At 30.4% G+C, this 21,440-nt stretch overlaps 2 protein-coding genes across 2 annotated transcripts; one reads left to right on the forward strand and one right to left on the reverse strand.

Moving 5' to 3' along the window:
- The first annotated feature begins 328 nt into the window (after positions 1 to 328).
- On the forward strand, positions 329 to 14,582 carry LOC126738066 (suppressor APC domain-containing protein 2). Its single transcript, XM_050443243.1, has 8 exons — positions 329 to 811; positions 9,483 to 9,670; positions 9,727 to 9,955; positions 10,006 to 10,220; positions 11,325 to 11,543; positions 11,605 to 11,712; positions 13,843 to 14,037; positions 14,099 to 14,582. The coding sequence occupies exons 1-8, from the start codon at positions 694 to 696 to the stop codon at positions 14,219 to 14,221; spliced, it is 1,395 nt and encodes a 464-aa protein (XP_050299200.1). The 5' UTR covers positions 329 to 693; the 3' UTR covers positions 14,222 to 14,582.
- Positions 14,583 to 15,175: 593 nt separating this feature from the next.
- LOC126738082 (probable palmitoyltransferase ZDHHC24) lies at positions 15,176 to 18,313 on the reverse strand. The gene has a single exon (XM_050443244.1). The coding sequence runs from the start codon at positions 18,199 to 18,201 to the stop codon at positions 17,380 to 17,382; it is 822 nt and encodes a 273-aa protein (XP_050299201.1). The 5' UTR covers positions 18,202 to 18,313; the 3' UTR covers positions 15,176 to 17,379.
- Between the last annotated feature and the right edge of the window lie 3,127 nt (positions 18,314 to 21,440).

A 21,440-nucleotide genomic window follows, 5' to 3' on the forward strand; every position in this document is an offset into this window, starting at 1 on the left:
TATTTTTTGTGAGAAGTCTATTTGTACCGCATAGATTTTCATAAATTTCTTTTAAAAAAATTACGTACTTCCACTTTTAAATTTGAAATATTAAATGCGGGATCATTACAATTTTTTTCGAAAAGTTAAGAGTTTTTGAAATGCAGTTTTTTGAGTGTGATGTTATAATTTGGGTAAAGCATAAAAGCTACGACTTTCCTAATACCAAAATCGTACATCCATATAAGATATTATTAAAAATCCTTTGAGCATCAATAGTACGCACCTGTATAAATCTGAAACCCAATGGTACCCGGCCGAAGCAGCGCTAAACCAGTCGCGGTACCACCGTCTTGGAACGAGCGACCGCTCAAATCTCGATTTTTGGGTTAACGAACCTCGCACAACACAACTTTCGTTGTTTTGGCTCTGTCTGCTTTTTACGAAATCGTTACCATCGTTAATTTTAGGAATAAAGTGTTTACTGTGTAGAAGAGTTATAGTGTTGACACAATCCTGTATTGTATTGTGATATTAAATATGTACGTGTTAGTACTGCAGTAAAAGTTCTTTTTGATGATGATCATATTCAGCAGGAATTTATTAAAAATGATGATTTAGGATTAAGACAGGTTTGTGTTCATGAATGAATAACCCAAAAGCTTGTAAACAAGTTTTTGGGTAGTGTTGGACCTTTCGGTGAAATTTTAAAAAATGACAACGAACTCTTCTACTTTGGATGGTTTACCTAAACAATTTGTAAACGCTATGAGGACTTTGTTCGAAATAATGGATGATAAGCAGACTGGGTTTGTTAACTTTGCCGATATCGGTAAGTAAACATAATATTTACCTACATTTTAAAAATAAATTTGGTATTTCAAATTAAGGTTGATATATGTACTACAATCAAAATGACTGGCAGTAGAAACCATACCTACCAGTAAGAAAAGATTACGTTAAGCAAATTATTATTTAATTCAGCAAACTTCTATAGTTTCTTCGCCGAATAGCGAAAAATGTATAGTTGTATTCATCAATTCGGAAGATTTGAAAGCACTTTTTGAATTAAATATGGGCAACAGTGTGTAGACCGACTTCATTGTAGATACTGATTATATAATATATTTTAGGTCTAGATTATAGCTTTGACAGTTTTTAAATTAGCTTTGTTTAGTCATATATTAAATATCTAAAAAAATAGTATGTCTCCTTCATGAAATTAAAATATTTTTTAAGCTTTAATAATTTTTACAAAAACAGAGAGAGATTAGCTAAGTGGTGCAATAGAAAAAGTGTGGCCAAATAAAGGAGTTTCGCAATTCCGTTAAAATATTAACTTATACGTTAAAGTTGTAGATAAAAGCACCAAGATCATAGCAGTGGTATAAATAATAGAGTCCTTTATGCAACTGAAATGAAAGGTATGCAAATACTTATCATGGTCTATATTTGTGTGATTGAAGTTCTGTTATTTTAAAAATCAGAAAGCCATTTTGAATGAAATACACTATTTTTAAAACAAAGAATTGTGAATGTAAGGATTCTATTTCCAATAAAAATTAAAGGCATCGTGAATTAGTAGGTAGCACTACTTTTGACAGATTAAAGAACTGAAAAATATTTTATATACAGAGACTCTGGAATTGATTACAGTATTTAGTGATTTGATGAGTCCAAAATAAACAGTGAAATCCTTCGGTATTGCTTTCCTGAAGCTAGCTTTTATTTAAAATATTTAAATGGAGTCAAATTTTAAGATGTAATCTATGTTTAAGCCAAGATATTCGAAAACAGTAACAAAATGGCAATCTGTAGGGTCACATCTCACAATTTTATAATGTGAGGTTTCTGTTAGGCTTAGATAAAATTAATTAGAATTACCAATTACTTCAACCAGCAAATACTTTAATCTGCTATGAACGATTATAATTTAGCAAATTATCAATGTAAAGATTACAAATAGGGAAGTCTTTATCTCCAAGAAAAATGCATGTAGGACACTTAGGTAAATGTATTATGCATTTCGGCTGTGTAAACAGCCATCATCAGATACAGAACATTACAAAAAACATATACGGAATTTTTTGGTTTATTTGGTGAACGTATATGTTTTTTGTAATGTTCTGTATCTGATGATGGCTGTTTACACAGCCGAAATGCATAATACATTTACCTAAGTGTCCTACATACATTTTTCTTGGAGATAAAGACTTCCCCTATTTGTAATCTTTATATACGCATTCTCCTACAAAATATGGACTTCTATTCAACAATTATCAATGTAAATTATAAAGAATGTTGTACATAATACAGATCCTCTCAGAGACATGTATCTTAATCCATTTAGTCTCTGCACCATAGAAGTAGAAACACGGAAACACCGGTAGTTCGTGACGCAATCGAATTCTTTTCCCAGATTACAGAAAATTGCTGCAGAAGAAGAGTTTTCGTTGATTCAGGGAACTAATAGATTCCTATGAGTCTTATAAGAATCTATAAATCCTATATGCCTATAAAGACATCATCTACAGTGATTTTTTAATGTTGGTAGTCAAACTATATTTTTATTTAATATTTCGGGATTTTATCTAAATAAATGATAGCTTTCGATATACTTAAAAATTTTATTTTATTTATTTATGCTACCATTTACAGATAAGCTAAAAAATCATTTAATATTAAAGCATAAAAACAAAACTAATGTGTGTATGTGCGTATATTTTAATCATGACATTGGTTCAAACCAAGTAGCCAATATATTCTGTTTTTATTTTGAATATTTTCTTTTTTATGTAAACAAAAGATTAATGAAATTAGAGCCATTTATGTTTACAGAAACTTTATTGATTTTTTATATTTCTGATATTTTCATTTATATTTTTTTAATAATGTTTTTCTCCTTTTTTTTTAACGAAATGATGGGTTTATATTTGTATTCCAAAGGATTGGCCTAACAAACTAATCGAGGACTAGACCATTTATGCAATAGTCCTATCGTATTTATGTCCTATACGAGATAAAGAAACTGTCGGTCTATCTATTTCCAGAGAGGATACTCAACATAACCAAGGCTGGGAACCACAAGTTAATAGCAGTATTGATAATCCTTGCTTTCAAAGAGTGTAAAGCATAGAGAATTAGCGAAGCATAGAGATTTAAATTTAAGGAGTGCAGGTGCTACACATTCATGATCAATAAATCTTGCAAATTTTTAGAGATAAGGAAAAAGTTATATTTAGAAAAAATAGGAGCATATTAGTTTAAAACGAATTTACAAATCATTGCACATAAAAAAATACAATTGTTCTCATCTTTAGTTATGCTAAATTTTATATTTCTTGATATATCTTCTTTATTTTCATAATATTTGAATCTTCCAAAAAAGAAAATAAAAACCAAACTGTTAGCTGATAAAATTAAATGATGTGTGAAAAACGCGATAAAACTTTTGGATCTATTTAAAAACATGCCTAATAAAATCAGTTAATGTTCTGTTCGAGAGGGTTAAAATATGGTTTTAAAAGCATATTGGGCTTAATTATAACCTTTTCCGTATTTCTTATACTTTGCGGGATAAATACTATGAACTAAAAGGTCAGAGTCAAAAATATTTTAGATACTTTACCAAAGGTATTTGAATTTTATTCACACCATAGTATGTTTGCTCTTGCCTACACTACTGGTCATGAAAGTAAAAATACATAGAACGCCATACAAAACAGGATAAAAGTGCTAAAACGAAGGAACTTAAAAAAAATAAAGTTTAAGTTTTATAGGAATAATAAACATCTTGAAATATTAAGTAATATTTATATTTCCTTGGATTCGAATATATTTAAACAAATATATTAAAATACTAACAGAGAATATTTTCTTTGAGATAATCTATATAATATAAAAGTTACATATGAGGCTTCTTCCAATTTATATTCCAAACCTAAAATTTATAAAAAAGTGTTGAAAAACAATTTTGAAGAGTTAAAAATAAAATTATCCTATACATAAAAAATATATTGAAAAAAGTACAATAATTGAAATTCAATTTTAAGAGTTATATTAAGAAAACAGGAGGGTTTAAAACCGTTCTATCTCTTTTAAAGTTCATACCTACATTAAAAAAAGGAAAAAGTTACTATAGTAAAAGTTCAAAAGGTATATCCTTAAGGAGTTTCTGAAGCGTGCCTTTGCTGGATAAAGCAAAACCTGTCTTTAAAAATGTGTATGAGCCCTCTTTTATAGAGGACCAAAGCATAAACTTTCGTTTGTTGTCCATGTTGGTCTTTTTGATTTTAAATTTCTAAATGACAAAATTTCTAAATCTTGTGCCATAGTTGGATCGATGCAATTTCCAATGACATTTAACATTTTAAGAGTTTTTAACTTATTTTTGCTTTTTAGTTTGCAGATTTTATTGTTTTCGAATTTGCTAATTTGATAGTCTTTTCTTTTCATGGAATGAGATTGGCAATGGATGGAAGTTTCATTTATTTCTGCTAAAATACCCTTCATTATTTTGGCTTGTGGTTGAGATATCGATTCAATTGTCGCTTTTCGTTTGAATGTGGGTGAATTACATATTTGAGAATATTCATGTTCATTTTCTTTTCATTTCATTCTGTTCATTTCTTTTGGGGTTCAAATAAGCCTCATTAATTGTATTAAAAGTGGGTTATTTTAAAAGTATTGGGGCAAGAATTATTATGCAATTTATTGTATTAAACTTCTAGCTAGGAATTTTCTTTGGACACATCGTTTGTTGACATCACTTTTTGAAATTGAAATATAATAGACATTAGGACAATTTGGCACCAGGCGCCCATGGTTAATAATTACTGGTTTTGCCAAACACTTGATGCTGTCAACCGATTTTTTTTTGCACACGCACATAGTAAACACGATCACTTCAAGACAACTACAAATACAAAATAAAACATACTTGTAAAAATATTTATTTACTATCTATGTCGGTGAACTGATAAATAAATTCTATGAACTGATAATTTGTTAATTTTTTAAACAACTTTACACTATTAATTTTTACACTTATATTTAAACAACTTACATTTTTTATACACCGTTGGGTGGTAAATTGTCTACCCTTTAAAATGATGTATCACACTTAGGGTAGCCACTTGAAATACAAAACTTTGAGATCCATAAGATATTCATTATTCCCAGACATTTTTGGTCACTATTGGCTGGTACCTCAACCGATTTCATTTCGCTTGGTACTGTGGAATAGACGTTTTAATGGGGCTTACAATGATGTTTTACACGATGGGGTTCCCATTTGACATAATTATCAAAGTGAGGTTAGCTGGAGACACGAACTTTATAAATAAATATACCTGGACTGCCAATCAATGAAAAGTAAATGACCACTTGACCACTATTAGGTGGCCGCCATTTTGCGTGATTGTGTGAACCTTTTGATGTTGGTCACTCTGATAAATTTCAGTAGTGCCAATTGTAGGGAAGCAAAACAATTAAAGTTTTTGAGAGGTTATGTTATGTCATAGAGAAATGAATATTAAAAAAGTGTTCGAAAGGAGCCTAACCTGATCATCAAGTTTTAAAACTTAACCCTAAAAATTTAGTTCGGTTAGACCGCATCGAGGGCTAACTTCTGTCATAATTGTCATTAAATTATCGATTTTCTTTCCTCCCTTCCCACCACCCACCTTCGCATCATCGATCGTCGCCATTGCTTATTCCCATAGAGAAATGGATATTAAAAATGAATATACTTTTAATTACTCTATGCTTTCTATTTTGTTTTTGTAAACATAACACATAATATTCATTTCTCTATGATAGAAAGTTACATTTAGTTAAGAATTTATGATAGTTCCCTCAGATCTGAGATTTTTAATGTATTTCTTTACGAATTTCGTGTATGAAAGAAAGTAATCCTCACTTAAAATAAGCTTAAACAAAGCTTCAACTAACTTCGGATAGATGCATGCACTTTAAAATATTTGTTTTATTATTCTGCTAAACTTGATCATTATAGGTAATCCTAATACCATGAAAATGATGAACTTCATTTAAATTTTTGCTTTTGTTTACTTAACAAAATTTAGTTAACAACACTTTTATTTTCTTCCTATTTTTACCTTACGACTTTTACTTTTTTTTCTATGTCCAGTGTTTCCACCTTAATAGAAACAACCATCTATAAAAATCAAGATATAAATGATTGATTGATTATGAGGGTTTGTAGCTATATATTATTCTATAATAAGCAACACAGACAGACAATTCACAATAATTCGGTTTTGAGAACCTGTGAACCAAATACGTTTAAATAAGGATGTTGGATACATTATCCATATATTAAATAAGGAGGAAGCATATAAAATTAATTTGTATATAAAATTGGTATTTTGCCTAGAAATATTCAAAATGTCAAGGCAAGTAGTGAATAGCTGAAAAATCACACCATTTTTGAATTTGTGTCCAACTTTGTATTAGTCATATAGTATCCAATATATTATATTTAATTCTGCGATAAAATCTAAGTAAATGGTTATTTGCTGGGTAGATATCAAACCGTATGTGTAATTGAAATTAAATATTGGAATCGTCTTCTATAATGCATCCAATGTTGCGAAATTATGAAGAAACTCTGAATATGTAATCACAAAAATACAAAAATAGAATAGGCATTCAAACAAAATACTTTTTACGTATCAAAAAATATTTACTCTATTACTAATGTCATAAGAAGTAACAAACAGTATAATCACATATGGGTATGTTTAATAAAATTAGTTAAAAACTTTGTAAAAGTCCTAAAAAAATAGAGAGTTCAAAGACATTGTAACTATTGAATTAGGTGAGAGAGGTCATAATGTTGACTTGCATGGGGTTTGACGAAATTGCTACACCAATGGAAAAAAATATTTTCATTATTTTATATTATGGTATAAAGTGCTTAAGATTTCTTGTATTATAAATAAACCGTGATTGCAATACATTTCATATGTCTCGGAATACGTCTGACCAATCTCAATTGTGTTCATTAATTGGAATAATACAATGCACGAGCAAACTGGGACAAGCATTGGAACTAAGAAGAATCACAGCAGTATATTTTTGGAATTCGTTGCTTCATAACAAATAAGCCCTTATCAGGAAAGTAATTGTTTAAAATGGAATCAACCTAAGTAAAAGAAAGCCAATTGAATATTCAAAGACCTGTTTGATTATTTAAGGGCTGAATAAAATATAATAAACATATATTTCAGTAAAACAACTTTTAGCAATATATTGCAGAAGCCTTATTTTTTAACTTTAAAGATTTTTTTTCATATAAAATTTTTTTAAATCTTAATTATATAAAGCATAATTTTGGATTCCTCACCACTGCGGATTTTCTATTTATTTAATGATCTCTTTAGTTTAAATTGTTTGATTGAATTAGTATTATTTATTTTATTTTACTGAAGGATCAGGTACCTGCATAATTAACTGGTGTATTAGTAGCAAACTTGATCTCGAATGTTTTATTATGAAGTCATGGCATTTACTAGAAAGCTATATAATACGTTCATAACGTATATTAAAATACATTCAGGTAGAATTAATATTTCGTAGTAAATATGTTGAGAACTTCTGTCTCAAACATGCAATTTAAAATGTCTCAAAATGCAAAAAATTAAAATGTGCTTAAAAAATTTTAAATATATAAGTATACTAATTCTAGTGAACACTACGTTACATACATACGTGAAAGGAAACAATATCGATGTTAAATCTCCTCTTATAAAAAGTCTATAAATGATAACAAAATCTAAAATACAAGATAAAATCGGCATGGTCAATCATAAAATCTGAGTCAGGTAAAAATAAAACTAACAACAATATTGTTTTAAGGGAAGATGGTCAGTCCATTGAAAACCCAGCTTTAATCACCGAATTATTTGCTCAACATTTTACTCTTGACCATCAACAAAGATGTAACTTCAATATACATGACTTGCATAATGATTATCCAACCATATTTCTCAATCCTGTTAATTCTCAGGATATCTTTAAGATATTGATGAACCTTCCAAATAAATTTTCTTCTGTCTTGGCAGAAATTGCGATATTCGTTTTAAAGTTTGTTTGGATTTACTTAGCCGCACCCATTTCCAATGTGATCAATGAGAGTCTTGCTACCCAAATCTTCCCTTTTGCTCCTAAGCGGGCAAAAGTAGTGCCTGTTTTAAAGAAATGGAGAAAAAACGAATATTGCCAACTATCGGCCGGTATCCGTATTACCATCCATATCGAAGGTATTTGAAAGAGTTATTTATCAAATAGTTATGAATTATTTAAATCACCATCAAATAATAAATAAACATACCAATATTTCACGGGGCTGCTCAAGAACAGTAAGTTGTCTTTGAACTCTAGTAAAACGGAGTTGATTAATTTTTCGTTTAATTAATTTTCGACCCCCCCTTTTAAATTGGGTGAAACATATTATAAACCTTTATTCCAGATTAGCTAGCTTGTGCGGATTGATTAGAAGATTAAGGCATGTAGTGTCCGAGGTATCTCTTCGCCTATTTTATTTCGGACAGGTACAGTCGATCTTACAATATGGTATCTGTTTCTGGGGATTAGCAAGAGGAGCTCTAGATATATTTAAAATGCAAAAGCGTATCATTCGTTGTTTATTGGGCCTGACCTACAAAACTTCCTGTAGACCTTACTTCAGCAAACTAAAAATAGTCACCCTTCCCTCCTTATACTTTTCTTCCTTGGTGTTATTTGTGAAAAAACGCAATCATTTGTTTGTTGAGAATAGGGCAATGTACGCTGAGGATGTGACTATGATTACACGACATAGAAGCGATTTCCGCATTCCATTGCATAATTCAGCTTACTATGAGAGGGGTTCTCATTATAAGGCCATCAGGGCTTATAGAATGCTACCTGCTGATATTACAAGCATTGAAACTGCAGTCCAATTTAAAAGAGCTGTTTACCACTGGTTGCAGATTAAATGTTTTTATAATTTTACTTTTAGATAATAAATATAACTTATGTTACATATTTAGTTTAAATTTTGTTTTTTTGTTTATATAAGGCTATTGCCTCTATGAATTCTAGATAAGAAAAATTAATGTATTCTATGGGAGCTAGATCCTCCTTTGTATCGCCTTGCTTTGTCGTCCTGTATACGATTTTGTTGGCAAATAAAGGATATTATTATTATTATTATTATTATTATTAGGTATTATTATAGTTAACAAAAAATATTTCTTATTCAATAAAAACGGTTTTTGTTAATAAGGTAGGGTCAATTTCGTCCATAGTCCAACCATAGCGTAAATTTCTGGACATAACTTAATTAGAAGCTACTCAAAATATTTTCTATTAAATAGAAAAATTAATATTAATGTTAATATATGCATGTTTTTTCTTCAAGCAGTATCTTCCTTGCATTCTTAAAAAGAAGTTCAAAGAAAATAAACGAATCTTATCGTATGTTGTTTATATTTTAGAAGCAAGATGGCAGGATGACGGGTCTAAAGGCCTTCCAAAAGGAGTCATAGAAAGCTTACGAAAAGTTACACCACCAAACGGAATGCTCAGCTTTGAAAGATTCTGTGCAGGCCTAAAAATATGTCTGCTTAGAAATCAAGTAGAAAGACGACCAGATAACAGCGGAAAGAATCAAGAGATTGGAAAGGTAAAAAGTATTACCAAATCAATTTAGTGAACATAATGTTAATTCCAATTACTCAGGTAGTACCTCCACTAACTAACAGACCGCCTTCGGCACCGCTTCTAGACATTGCGGATAACAACCAAATGTCAAAACCTTCATGGGGTACAAATTCCAACAATACAGCCGCTATTAGACCAAATGTCATTCCTCCACAACAAAACGTTACAAGGACACTTAGTATGCCTCAATTAAAGGATCCCTTACAATCTGACCAAGGATTTGAAAAGGGTACCAATTTGCCTGCAGGTACTACCTAGTCAATTTTTCAGTTTATCTTTTAACACGTTATTTAATAGTACCTCCTGTAAGTAAAGCCCCACTTTATGGCCCTCCAAAACCACCAAGAACTGCTTTAGGGATGGAGCGTCCGAATCCCAATGCTGGTGGTAACATGGATAGGGCCGAAATAAGGACGGCACTGGCTAATTGGCAAATGGGTCTTTTGACTAATCAAGATCAAGGGAATAAAGATCCAAAAAGGACTATAAATGGTGCTGCGTCTGCTCAACCGGTAGATATAACACTAAATTTTTAATAAATAAATTTGATTTCATTTAGATAGACCAGTAGCTAAGTTATTACTATTTTATTAATCTTCTTACAATAATGAATGAATTCCGATATTAAAAAAGTAGTCCGCTCTAAATAAATTGGCAAGACGATGGGCGAGACGTAGAGATTTGATTTACTCTACGTGGTTACTCTCGTACAGGTGCCTCTAGTCTTTTAGCTATCATTATCATCGTCTTTAACCTATTGGTATTAGCATCAATATGTGTTGGTTCATCAAATATCTTTATTTTCTTACTCTTTAGTTATAATGTTCCATTATTTGATTAAGATACTTTTTAAAAATCTTTTCTTTATTTTGGCTTGTCTCTAGTAATTACTTGCTTTTTTGCTAATTTGATCATTCTAAATTGTAAACATTGGGTAATAAAAAAAAAAATTCTATAAATACCAAATAATAAAAGTACAAAAACTCAAATGATGGCGGGGCGAACAGGTGAAAAGAGGGATGAAAGTAGTTAAAAGGATACAGAAAAGAAAGTTTAAAAAATAATTTAAAAATAAGTTTAAAAAGTGGTAGTGGGGAAGTAAGAAAAATAAAATTAGATAGTAATTAGTCAAAGATACAAATTAAAAGCGGCGTTCTATAATATTTAAAACAATAGAAAATCGAAACGGCAACTAAATGAAAATTTGACCTCTAGGTCAAATTCTAAAACTCTGTATAGGTATTTAAACTTATTTAAATACAGACCTTTGAGAAGAACATTATCTAATTAGAAAAATATCACTGAGATACAAAATATCATCAGCAAAAAGCTCACAAGCAGAGGAGAAAAAGCAAATCCAAAACTAATTTATTATTTTACTTTTTAATAGTCAAATACTATTATTTTTATAATGAAACTTTGTGAGGTAGAATTTTCATCAATACGATTATCATTTTATAATCTTTAGCATTTTTGTAATATTACAAGAATTGAAAGAAGTTGCATTAATTAATATATTACTCAAAGGTTTTTTTAATTAAGCCTTCTGACTGACAAACTGTTCAGTGGTCTTCCATACTTTTATAAAATATATAATAAATTCCCATTTTTGTTAGGGTTATACGGGCTTACTTCGCACTAGTCGAAGTTTAGGTGATGGTAAAGCCGCAGTCCAAGGCGATCAGGGGCAAACACAACCCAGCAGCCACCAGATACAGGGAATATTCCAGAAAAAACCGAATGCGAGAAGAAGAGAACCCAGAAGACATACCTTGCAAAATGGCATCGATTATAATATGCTAAAGAGGATGAAACAGATTGAGCAAGAGAAAGAGGTATTTCTTATAAATGTATGTTTTATATGTTTTAATTGTTCTTATATTTCATGTACTATAGGTGCTTATGACAGGACTAAGTGCCGTGGAAAAAGCCAGGGACTGGTACTTAAAACAAGTAGCCATGGTTCAAGAAAAAATGAAGTATTTAGGGCGAATGGGTCACGTGGTAAGTCCTCTAACTTTAAATTCTTGATATACACATACTCAATAACTTTTAATAGATAATATTCAAATTGTTAGATTATAGGTATTCGCTACCTACTAATAAATAATAAATTGACAATAGATAAAAAATCCCACAGTGACGAAACCGTATTTATGAAACCGCTTGGTACCAAACAGGTCCAATCTACAAAGTTATTCCCACAAAAAGGCTTAATATTAAACCGCACACAATCAACTATTACATTAATTTTGTTGTTTTATAACATTATTGTTCTAGTTCTTATTTGCCGTTTGTAGAATTACCTTTGCTGACAACAAATAACCTCCATGTCTTTATGAAAGAAATGAAATATATTAAAACATCTTACGGATGTGGGTCAGTGTGCCACAGGCACGACTTTTCTTTATGGTATAAATATGTAAATTTGTTTCTTCTGAATGCTGAATAATTACTATCATTGGTTTTAATGACTGGTATTTGTATGGAGAAAATGTATAGCAAAAGTGAAACGCTATTGTTGGTCATACAGCTTGCAGTAGCAGTATCATAAATTAGTAGAAAATTTATGTTTCTGATACGTAACTTTTATTTATATTAGATTTATATTGAAATCAATTGGTATAAAATGAAAAACAATTAAAGATCCAGTTAAATAAGACAAATTCATGTTACATGATAAAGTGATCACAAACTTAATATATTTGTGCAACACTTTCATCCAATTTTTGTTTTATTTTTAAAGAGATTTCAGTGGATCCCGTCTCTAGTAAGTAATATGAATGTCATTGTTCTATTGTTATACCGGAAAGTCTTTCAGTTAATAAGTCCCATATTTAAGATTAGTGTTGATGTATTACATCGAAGAAAATGTAATATTTTTTGTTTTTGATTTCCATATTCCGAAGATCAACAAGCTCTGTCGTAGTGTTCTCATTATTCAGTAGCCTTCTACTTAGTCTTAATACACCCTTCAGCATCCTCCAACCTCTCTGTTGATTGCTTTTTTAAACTTGCTGATTAATTAATTGTAAAATTATTGCAAAGAATGAATAGTTTGCAGATGATACATACCCCTTTGTAGAAGGCATTTATATAAACTAGGAGAAGGACCAGCCCGAAGCATGAGCATCACCACCTAGCAAGATGATGAAGCTCCTAATGGCAAATTACAAGATAGGACTGAAAGTTTTCAAATGAGTAATCTTAGAAAAAATAGAATTAGCCTTAAAAATAACGCAATTTAAAACATGTCTATCTGCTTTCAACTGATATAATAAGACAATAACCTCCTTCAGTATTGACTTCATATTTTGAAACATCCTGTGTATAAAACCAAATTCTTATATCAAAGGTATACAAGTTTATAATTAGTCAGCCCGTCTAGTGAACTTGGTCCGCCGGACCTCCAACTCCTCTCAGATAAAGTAGTTCCTGCACAGCTCGTTGATTAAAGGGGCAGTAGGCCTTTCTGGCTCCTTGATTATGCGCGGCGTATGGGTATGGGGGATAGATAGCTCAAGGAAAATGACTTAGTTTGTTAGACAAATGTATTGTATCACCTTAGGCTGTACAAAGGGCCTTACCACAAAAGGCCAAGGGTAATACAGGATGTAACTTTCTCCATCGGTTTTCAGCTAAGGGGGCCTTATCAACAATAAAAATACCTAAATTAAGAAATAGTTTTAAATCCAACCCTTTGGACAACTATGCTATTGGCTATCCAAGCAAATTTTTTCCTCAGGTAAGGAGACCGACTGGGTAACTGCAGGTAATTTGTCGATTCCCCCGAAGGGCGGAGGACCAGCGGTTTATAGTCCAACCTGTTTCTACCTAAGGGTAGAGGATTAGGACGAAGTGGTGATCGAATGATCTGATGATTTCCCTGGATTTCGAGCTTGTACCTAAAAATTATGTCAATCAGCCATAGTAAAATAAAGATGAAATACGCAAAATTGCTAAGGTTGCATTTTGTGCTTCGCAAATTCGGTTGTAAAATTGATTTGTAATTATTAATTGTTTAGAAATTATAACAGTAGAAATTATTTGTTTCATACTGAGTGTAATTAATTTGGTTGACTATATATTTTTCTGCCATTTGAAGATAGTCTCACCTTATTACACTTTTTTTAGGAAACATGGTCAGAGACTCAACAAGAGCGCATAGAACTGCAAAGAGCCAGAGTCTTGGAAGTGAACATGCATCTGGCAGCCCTAACAGAAAGCTGGGAAAGAGGTGGGTTACCTCTGCATATGAATTTGGCAGTCCACCATCCTCCACACGATTTTGGTGAGAGGCTTAAACAGCAAAACAGAATACTTACAGAGGTATTATAATTTGGGAGATTAATTGATATTATTAGTTATTAACAAGTTTCTTTTCATCTAGGAAGTAAATAAGAAAGGTGAGAGAATAGCGACTTTAGAGAAAGAAAAGGCGAGTCTCATACAAGTTTTACAAATGAGATCTCAACCTGCCAGATGTAATGGTAACGAAGAAGCAGTATTTTAATTGATCTTGAACACATATAGTTTGTTGTAGGATAGATAGGAAATTGTAAAGAAAAACGATCTTTAATATGTTTTAACTTGCATTATTATTCTTATAAAGTATATGTATTTTTATAATAAATATTTATATAATATATAGGTTAATAATGTATATATCAATTTTTTACTCCTTAAAGTGTAGTTACCCTGTTCAAATAGTCTAAATAATAAATCTTTAAATTTGACTTTCTGTGCCATTTCTATATACTTTAAAATTTTAGATTTAATTTCTATTCCATAATATGTTGGTGCTGAATTTTGTACATTTTTTAACAAGAATGCTTTTTATAAATTCATATTTCAAATAAAAGTTTTGAAGTATTTTTTGGCATTTTTGTTAAGAAGATCTAAAAATATCAAACTGTTTAAAAGTTCTAATCTAAATCTACGACATAAATACGTATTTATATAGGTTTCATTGATTTATGAAAATGATAACGATATGAAATATTACCACAATAATTTTCTGAACAGTGACCCACATAGCAAGATGCAATATATTAACAATAGGGAATACAGAAACTACTGGTGTGATAAAATATATGCTGAATGAGAATGAATTATATATAATATATACAATAGTGCCATCTTAAAAATAATTTAGATAAGAATAATATTACCTTTAAGTACAGCTAACTTAATATTTTAATTAAAAATTAATGGACTTTAACAGTACATTTTAAAGGTAAAACATAAACTAAGTACTAAACCAGGTAGCTGTCAAATAAAAAAACCATAAAAAAAAATTTACATTTCTAATAGATTGTTTCCAGGCAAAAAAAAAGTTAACCACCCTGTCAAGTGTTTTTGAAATACTGTCACTTCTATTATTATTAAGGACATTTAAATAATATTTTTTTAGATAATTATTAAATGTTCAAAACTTATATCTTATTTTTATGTAAAATAATGTTAAAATTGCAGTCTCATTTCAAAATATGTATGTGATTTAAATATTTTAAATAGAATTTGTATTTTTTGAATAAAGCTAAAATAAAATGCAATAAAAAAAGAGATTTTGTTCTATTATCAGTGACTGCATGTTATATATATTTTAATAAAATTTATGAGAATAAGAATAAATATAAATTTCATAAATTTTTGTCACATGAATTTTTCATGACAACTGTATTGGACAAAAATCATTTAAATAAACAAAAAGCATTATCTAAATGAAGATAAAAATACAAACAATTTAAAATGCAATTTGTTACCTACAGTTTTAATTTTTGATATCAGCTGGTAGAATATCTCACAAATTTCTTTAAATGAGAAAAAAGATATTAAATTGTAGGATACAGAATAACAAATTGGAATTCTAGAACCAAAAGGAAGGGGCAAGTGGCGAAAAGGCCAAGAGCTCTTTGAATAAATATTGTACAAGACTCAGTACCTGAGAGTACCAAAATTACATTTTATCACCACTAAACATCAAGGTTAGAAATAATACTCCTATTTTGTTAACTCTAATTCTTTAAAATGTGCTCTTGAACATTGGATAATAAATTATTGGAAGAGACTTTTGGGGAGAATTTAAAAATAAGAAGTTAGCTTTTCGTTTACTACATTTTACCTAGAATAAGGTAATAGCAATTGAGTGTAATATCCCTATCGAAAATATAGAAATATTTTGAAAAAAAAATTAGAAATTCTTTATTATCAAAAGTAAAAAAATCATCTTGACAAAGTCAATGTAAAATAATTAAAAAAAAATGTTATAATAGTACAGTCAAATATATGCTTTATCAACTAGAGATCATTATGGGATATACACAATTTTAATGTATGGTGATAAAGAGCTCTGGTTGGAGCTAAAGGTGATCTGATTTGAATCAAATAATTCTAGTGATGATTAAATTAAGTTGATTTCTTTAATTTCAATTAATTTCCTTGCTTTTTTTTTGGAGAATTTAAATTCATCTTTATTGAATGAAGAAACAGAGTTTAATCAGGTGGTTGTGTTTTGCTTCTGTGGGTTACTGAATACATTGAGTCTAGAGCAAAATACATTAATATATCTATTTTTGTCTAATTTTTTATATTACATTGACATTTTTTGAGTATTTACTTTTGCAAATGCATTATATTTATATTTCAATAATATACTATACTATTTGTATTTTGCAAATGTTGACATGAAAATTGATAAAATAAATATGAAAAAATCCAAGCTATGAGTTAATACTAAAAAAAATAGTTTATATTACAATTTAAGTATATGTTATTTTCTTGAAAAAAAATATACAAACATCTGATTTTTTCAAAGAAAAAATTGATGTTTTCCAAGCCTGTTGTTTCTGTTATACCAGGTTTTAGAACAGCCACAAATAAATATTTTTATGGAAGGCCTAAGTTTGCGAATTCCACAGCAAATCATTAATATAATGATGATGTAGATCAGGAACTTAAAAGCACAGTTGCCGATTATCATAAAATGCAAAACAATTAAAACAAAGAGAATTTTTATGCTGGACCCTCAATAAAATGGAAGCTCATTTCTAATCCTAGTTTTATAGTTTAGTAACTTTGATTAATGTATTTATAACTTTTAGTGGATACCTTCAATTTCAAAATATTGCAGGCTAATATTTATGTTTTTAATCCATTCAGTTACTTATTATCACCTACAGCTCCATCCTGTTGGTTCCAGAATTTCATTTGTTGATATTTTGTTTCCTATAAACTAGTAGTTAAAAGTTCCTTAGGAAAATTGCAATAAGGATGAAGTTTCTCAAATTAAAAGTGGAAAGAAATTTTTTATTTTAAATATTAATAAATTTTAATTCAGATATGTTTGCCCTAAAAAATAGTTAAGTAAAACATACCTGCATTTACCTAAACTAACTTAAAAATGAAGTGCGACATTATAATTTTGGCTTATTCAGATATGTATTTTTCTTCTTTAACTGCTTCACAACATCCATATTTTCAAGACAAGAAATTCAAGTATCATAGACAATATAATCTAATTAATGATGCTGATGGATTCAGTTAAAAATAAATTATCTTTTACCTAAAGAGGTATTCACCTACCAAAACTTATAATAGGTACATGCACAACAAAAACCTTTAATTCTAAATGCTATCACCATTTGAACTTTGTAATCTATAGAGCTCTTATTATTTTCCTTTTTCAGAAACTTTAGTGACCCACTTTATACCATCACCAGGAAGTTTACTAATCAAAAATGGACTAACCCAAACCCAAAACCACCTTTCTCCTAGAGCAACTTTCAAATTCCCCAATCTCCCATGATCATACACACTCATAACTTCATTTCTCTCATGTGTGACCATGCCTTTTAAAATTAAATTTAGATGATAATATAATAAGGCTCCAGTGAACAAACACCCAATAAAAACAATTATCATAAATGCAACATAAAGTTGGGTTTCTGTCCAATCCAAAAATAAGGTTGCTAATGGGAACACAATTTTAAGTACTGATAGCCATGAACCAAATGGTACATATCTGTACAAATATTGTATGTTAAAAATACTAGAATACAAAGTGGCAATGAATATATAAAAAACAAAAACAAGAAAATATCTATGGTTGAGATGTCCGATGCAGCAACTTGTGAACATGCAATGATGGTCTCTTTTTAAGATGCATGTGTTGCATGTAGCACAGTGCCAAGACCTTGGAGGAGCCAAAGTCTCGCATATGGAGCAAAACCTCCAGTTCTTTTCGGCACTCAGGATTTTTCCGTTTATACTAGTGTCAGTTAATATTACCGCCAACAGGTTTGAGCACAAGTTGAACAAGATAAAGTTGCCCATACAGAAATGAAAGAGGTAAGTCCAGGTCCAGGGTTGATGGAATCTTGGAAGCACTATCCATAATTCAAAATAGTAAATGACTGGGATTATTCCGAACATAAATGTGGTTACTAAAGCATCGCTGATTGATTTTGGGTAGATTTTTAGCCTTATAGTCATTTTCCTAAGACACGCGTTAAAATAAAACGCAAATTTATACGATTTTTTGAGTGAAAATGCAATACACAGAACACAAATATAGCATAAAAGCAAAAAAAGTTTTATAGGCTATATCTTGAATTTTCACGTACTTATTCTTAACCTCAAATATCGAAACCCAAATTAAGCGAAGTCCTCATAGATCCGAAACGGAATAAGAAAATAGTCAAAAGAAGAATACTAGAAAAACATTGAAAAATTAAAAAGCATAGCAGGAAAGGTTAAAATACTTTTTTCTACTACTGTGCGTAAAGTACTCACTTTACGCACTTTCCAGGGTTTATAAAGTTTCGCTGTAGTGTTTATGCACCAGTACATAAAAAAAGTGTTTTAAAGCATTAGTGCCTTTTTAAAAAATTATTTGACATTTAATTTATAATTTCGCGATAACTCATGGGAATTTCTCATAAAAGAAGGATCAATTTATACACTTGTTACATAAATAACTCCATTAGTTAGACTCTTCCAAATGGCGAAGATGAACTTTATTTAGTTTTATTCGGCTACGTAAACTCTTGCTTTATTTAGCTGGCATCAGTGGTGCCAGATGTATAATTGGAAAAGCGGTAGTAGAGTGGCGAAAAAGCGGTAGATTTGAATTAGGAAACGGTAGAAAATATATTTTGACGTATACAGGGTGTCCCGTAAATAGTGGTCCAAATGAAAACTCCTAATAGATTGGACTAGTTCCAATCAGAATAATCCAACATAGCTCTAACGAAAGTATTACGGTTTTCGAGATATTTTGATTTTTGCGAAATTTTAAGAAATACCTACCTGTAATCAGTTTTTTTATGGTGTGTCACTAAATGAAAAAAAAATCACAATTTCTTGAGTTGGATATTATTTGCCGATAGATACGCTTTATGATGCGTATTAAAATTTTTCAGTTATGCAAATATTTTTCACAGGAAAAATTTTTGAAATTGCAATATCGGATTTTTTTTTTCTTTTCAAAAAGTTTGAAGTCCTATGACGCAATAAAATAAAAATAGAACCTTGGTGCCCATTAGCGTAAAAACTTATTTATCCCATGCCGTATTAAAGACAAAAACTTTTTGAATTTTTTGTTAACCTCAAAAAAAAAAATGGTTGTTTAAATGCCAAAAGAACTATTTTGTTAAAAAAAAATCGTTTTTTTTTTCGATGTAAATTAATTCGGTTTATTTGTGTTTTGCAATTTTACAAAAGGAGTTCAAAATGGCCACCACCTGCTGCTATACATGCCCTACACCTTAAGGATCGCTTAATCCGTTGAGCGTAGCCAGCTCTATTTATCTCTTGAGCAGCAGTTTGGATGCGCTCGCGCAGATTTTCAATGTTTTGTATGGGTCTCCTGTATACAATTTCTTTAAGGCATCCCCAGTAAAAAAAATCAAGAGGATTTAGGTCATGTGACCGTGGGGCCACAGTATAGGTCCTAGACGTTCGATCCATCGGTTAGGGTAGGGTTCATTTAAAAAATTTCTAACTTGCACATCGTAGTGCGCAGGACATCCGTCGTGCAGCCACATATTTCTGCGAATATCTAAAGGAACATTTTTCAAAAGGATGGGGAGAATATTTTGCAAAAAATGAAGATAATATTCAGCACTGAGATTTTGCGGCAACTCAAACGGTCCTATAATTTTACCATTAATAATCCCTCTCCACAAATTGATTTTAAATTGGTATTGCGATTTATCTTCTCTATTAATATGTGGATTTTCCGGACGCTGGAGGGCGCCACGAGTACAACAGCCAAGCCCGTACATAGGCAGTTGCCTATCTAATAACCTACTTATATTTCTTATCTATGACCTATGACACCGATATTAAAATTGTCACCGTTGACAACTTGGAACTAACTTAAGCTTAAAGTTTTTTAATACCTCTAGTTGTTAGTATGGCGCAATACCACGGTCACCTGACCTAAATCCTCTTGAGTTTTTTTACTGGGGATGCCTCAAAGAAATTGTATACAGGAGACCCATACAAAACATTGAAAATCTGCGCGGGCGCATCCAAACTGCTGCTCAAGAGATAAATAGAGCTGGCCACGCTCAACGGATTAAGCAATGCTTTATAAGAAGGTGTAGGGCGTGTATAGCAGCAGGTGGTGGCCATTTTGAACACCTTTTGTAAAATTGCAAAACACAAATAAACCGAATTAATTTACATCGAAAAAAAAAAACGATTTTTTTTTCACAAAATAGTTCTTTCGGCATTTAAACTACCATTTTTTTTGGGGTTAACAAAAAATTCAAAAAGTTTTTGTCTTTAATACGGCATGGGATAAATAAGTTTTTGCGCTAATGGGCACCAAGAGTCTATTATTATTTTATTGCGTCATAAGACTTCAAACTTTTTGAAAAGAAGAAAAAAATCCGATATAGCAATTTCAAAAATTTTTCCTGTGAAAAATATTTGCATAACTCAATAATTTTAATACGCATCATAAAGCGCCTTTATTGGCAAATAATATCCAACCCAAGAAATTGTAATTTTTTTTCATTTAGTGACACACCATAAAAAAACTGATTACAGGTAGGTATTTCTTAAAATATCGCAAAAATCAATCATATCTCGAAAACCGTAACACTTTCGTTAGAGCTATGTTGGATTATTCTGATTGGAAATAGTCAAATCTATTAGGATTTTTCATTTGGACGACTATTTACGGGACACCCTGTATATTTTGAAGTTCGCGAGAAAAGGAAATGAATGAAAAGACCATTTTACTAATTTTGTTTTTATTAAATCTTAAAAAAAAAACAAAGTGAACTGAAAAACGCCAAAAGCAAATAAATCCGCAAACAAATATTATTCTAATCAAAAAAAATATGTATTTCTAAGATAATAATTATTATATTTATTACTATTCTGAATCCGAATCAGATAATCTGTCTGATTTTTTGTACATTTGGCTATTGTGAAGCCTCATCAAGCCTGGTGTTATGTTTAAATTAAAACATTCATTCTCAATATACTGCTTTGAGTGCAATAGTCCAATAATGGAACTGGTAGATAATGTATTTCTTTGCTTTCATTTTTACAAATTTATATGCGAGAAAATTCTTTCCACATTCGTTAAGGAATGCTAAGAATTTTAAAAGCAAAAGAACAAAGTAATGGATATACACATGTATCATCTGCATATTTTTCACTATGAACTTTGACCCAAAAACTTGTTATTGAATCTTCATCTTTATGCTCTCTGG

Source organism: Anthonomus grandis, chromosome 1 (genome assembly GCF_022605725.1).
Source record: "Anthonomus grandis grandis chromosome 1, icAntGran1.3, whole genome shotgun sequence".
Classification (NCBI taxonomy): Eukaryota; Metazoa; Arthropoda; class Insecta; order Coleoptera; family Curculionidae; genus Anthonomus; species Anthonomus grandis.

What these genes read in the sequence shown, in the direction of transcription:
- LOC126738082 (XM_050443244.1), bottom strand. Translation starts at nt 18,201, where the DNA reads ATGACTATAAGGCTAAAAATCTACCCAAAATCAATCAGCGATGCTTTA.
- LOC126738066 (XM_050443243.1), top strand. Translation starts at nt 694, where the DNA reads ATGACAACGAACTCTTCTACTTTGGATGGTTTACCTAAACAATTTGTA. An exon ending in AGAATCAAGAGATTGGAAAG is followed by an intron (nt 9,671 to 9,726) that starts GTAAAAAGTATT and finishes CCAATTACTCAG; the next exon opens with GTAGTACCTCCACTAACTAA. An exon ending in GGGTACCAATTTGCCTGCAG is followed by an intron (nt 9,956 to 10,005) that starts GTACTACCTAGT and finishes GTTATTTAATAG; the next exon opens with TACCTCCTGTAAGTAAAGCC.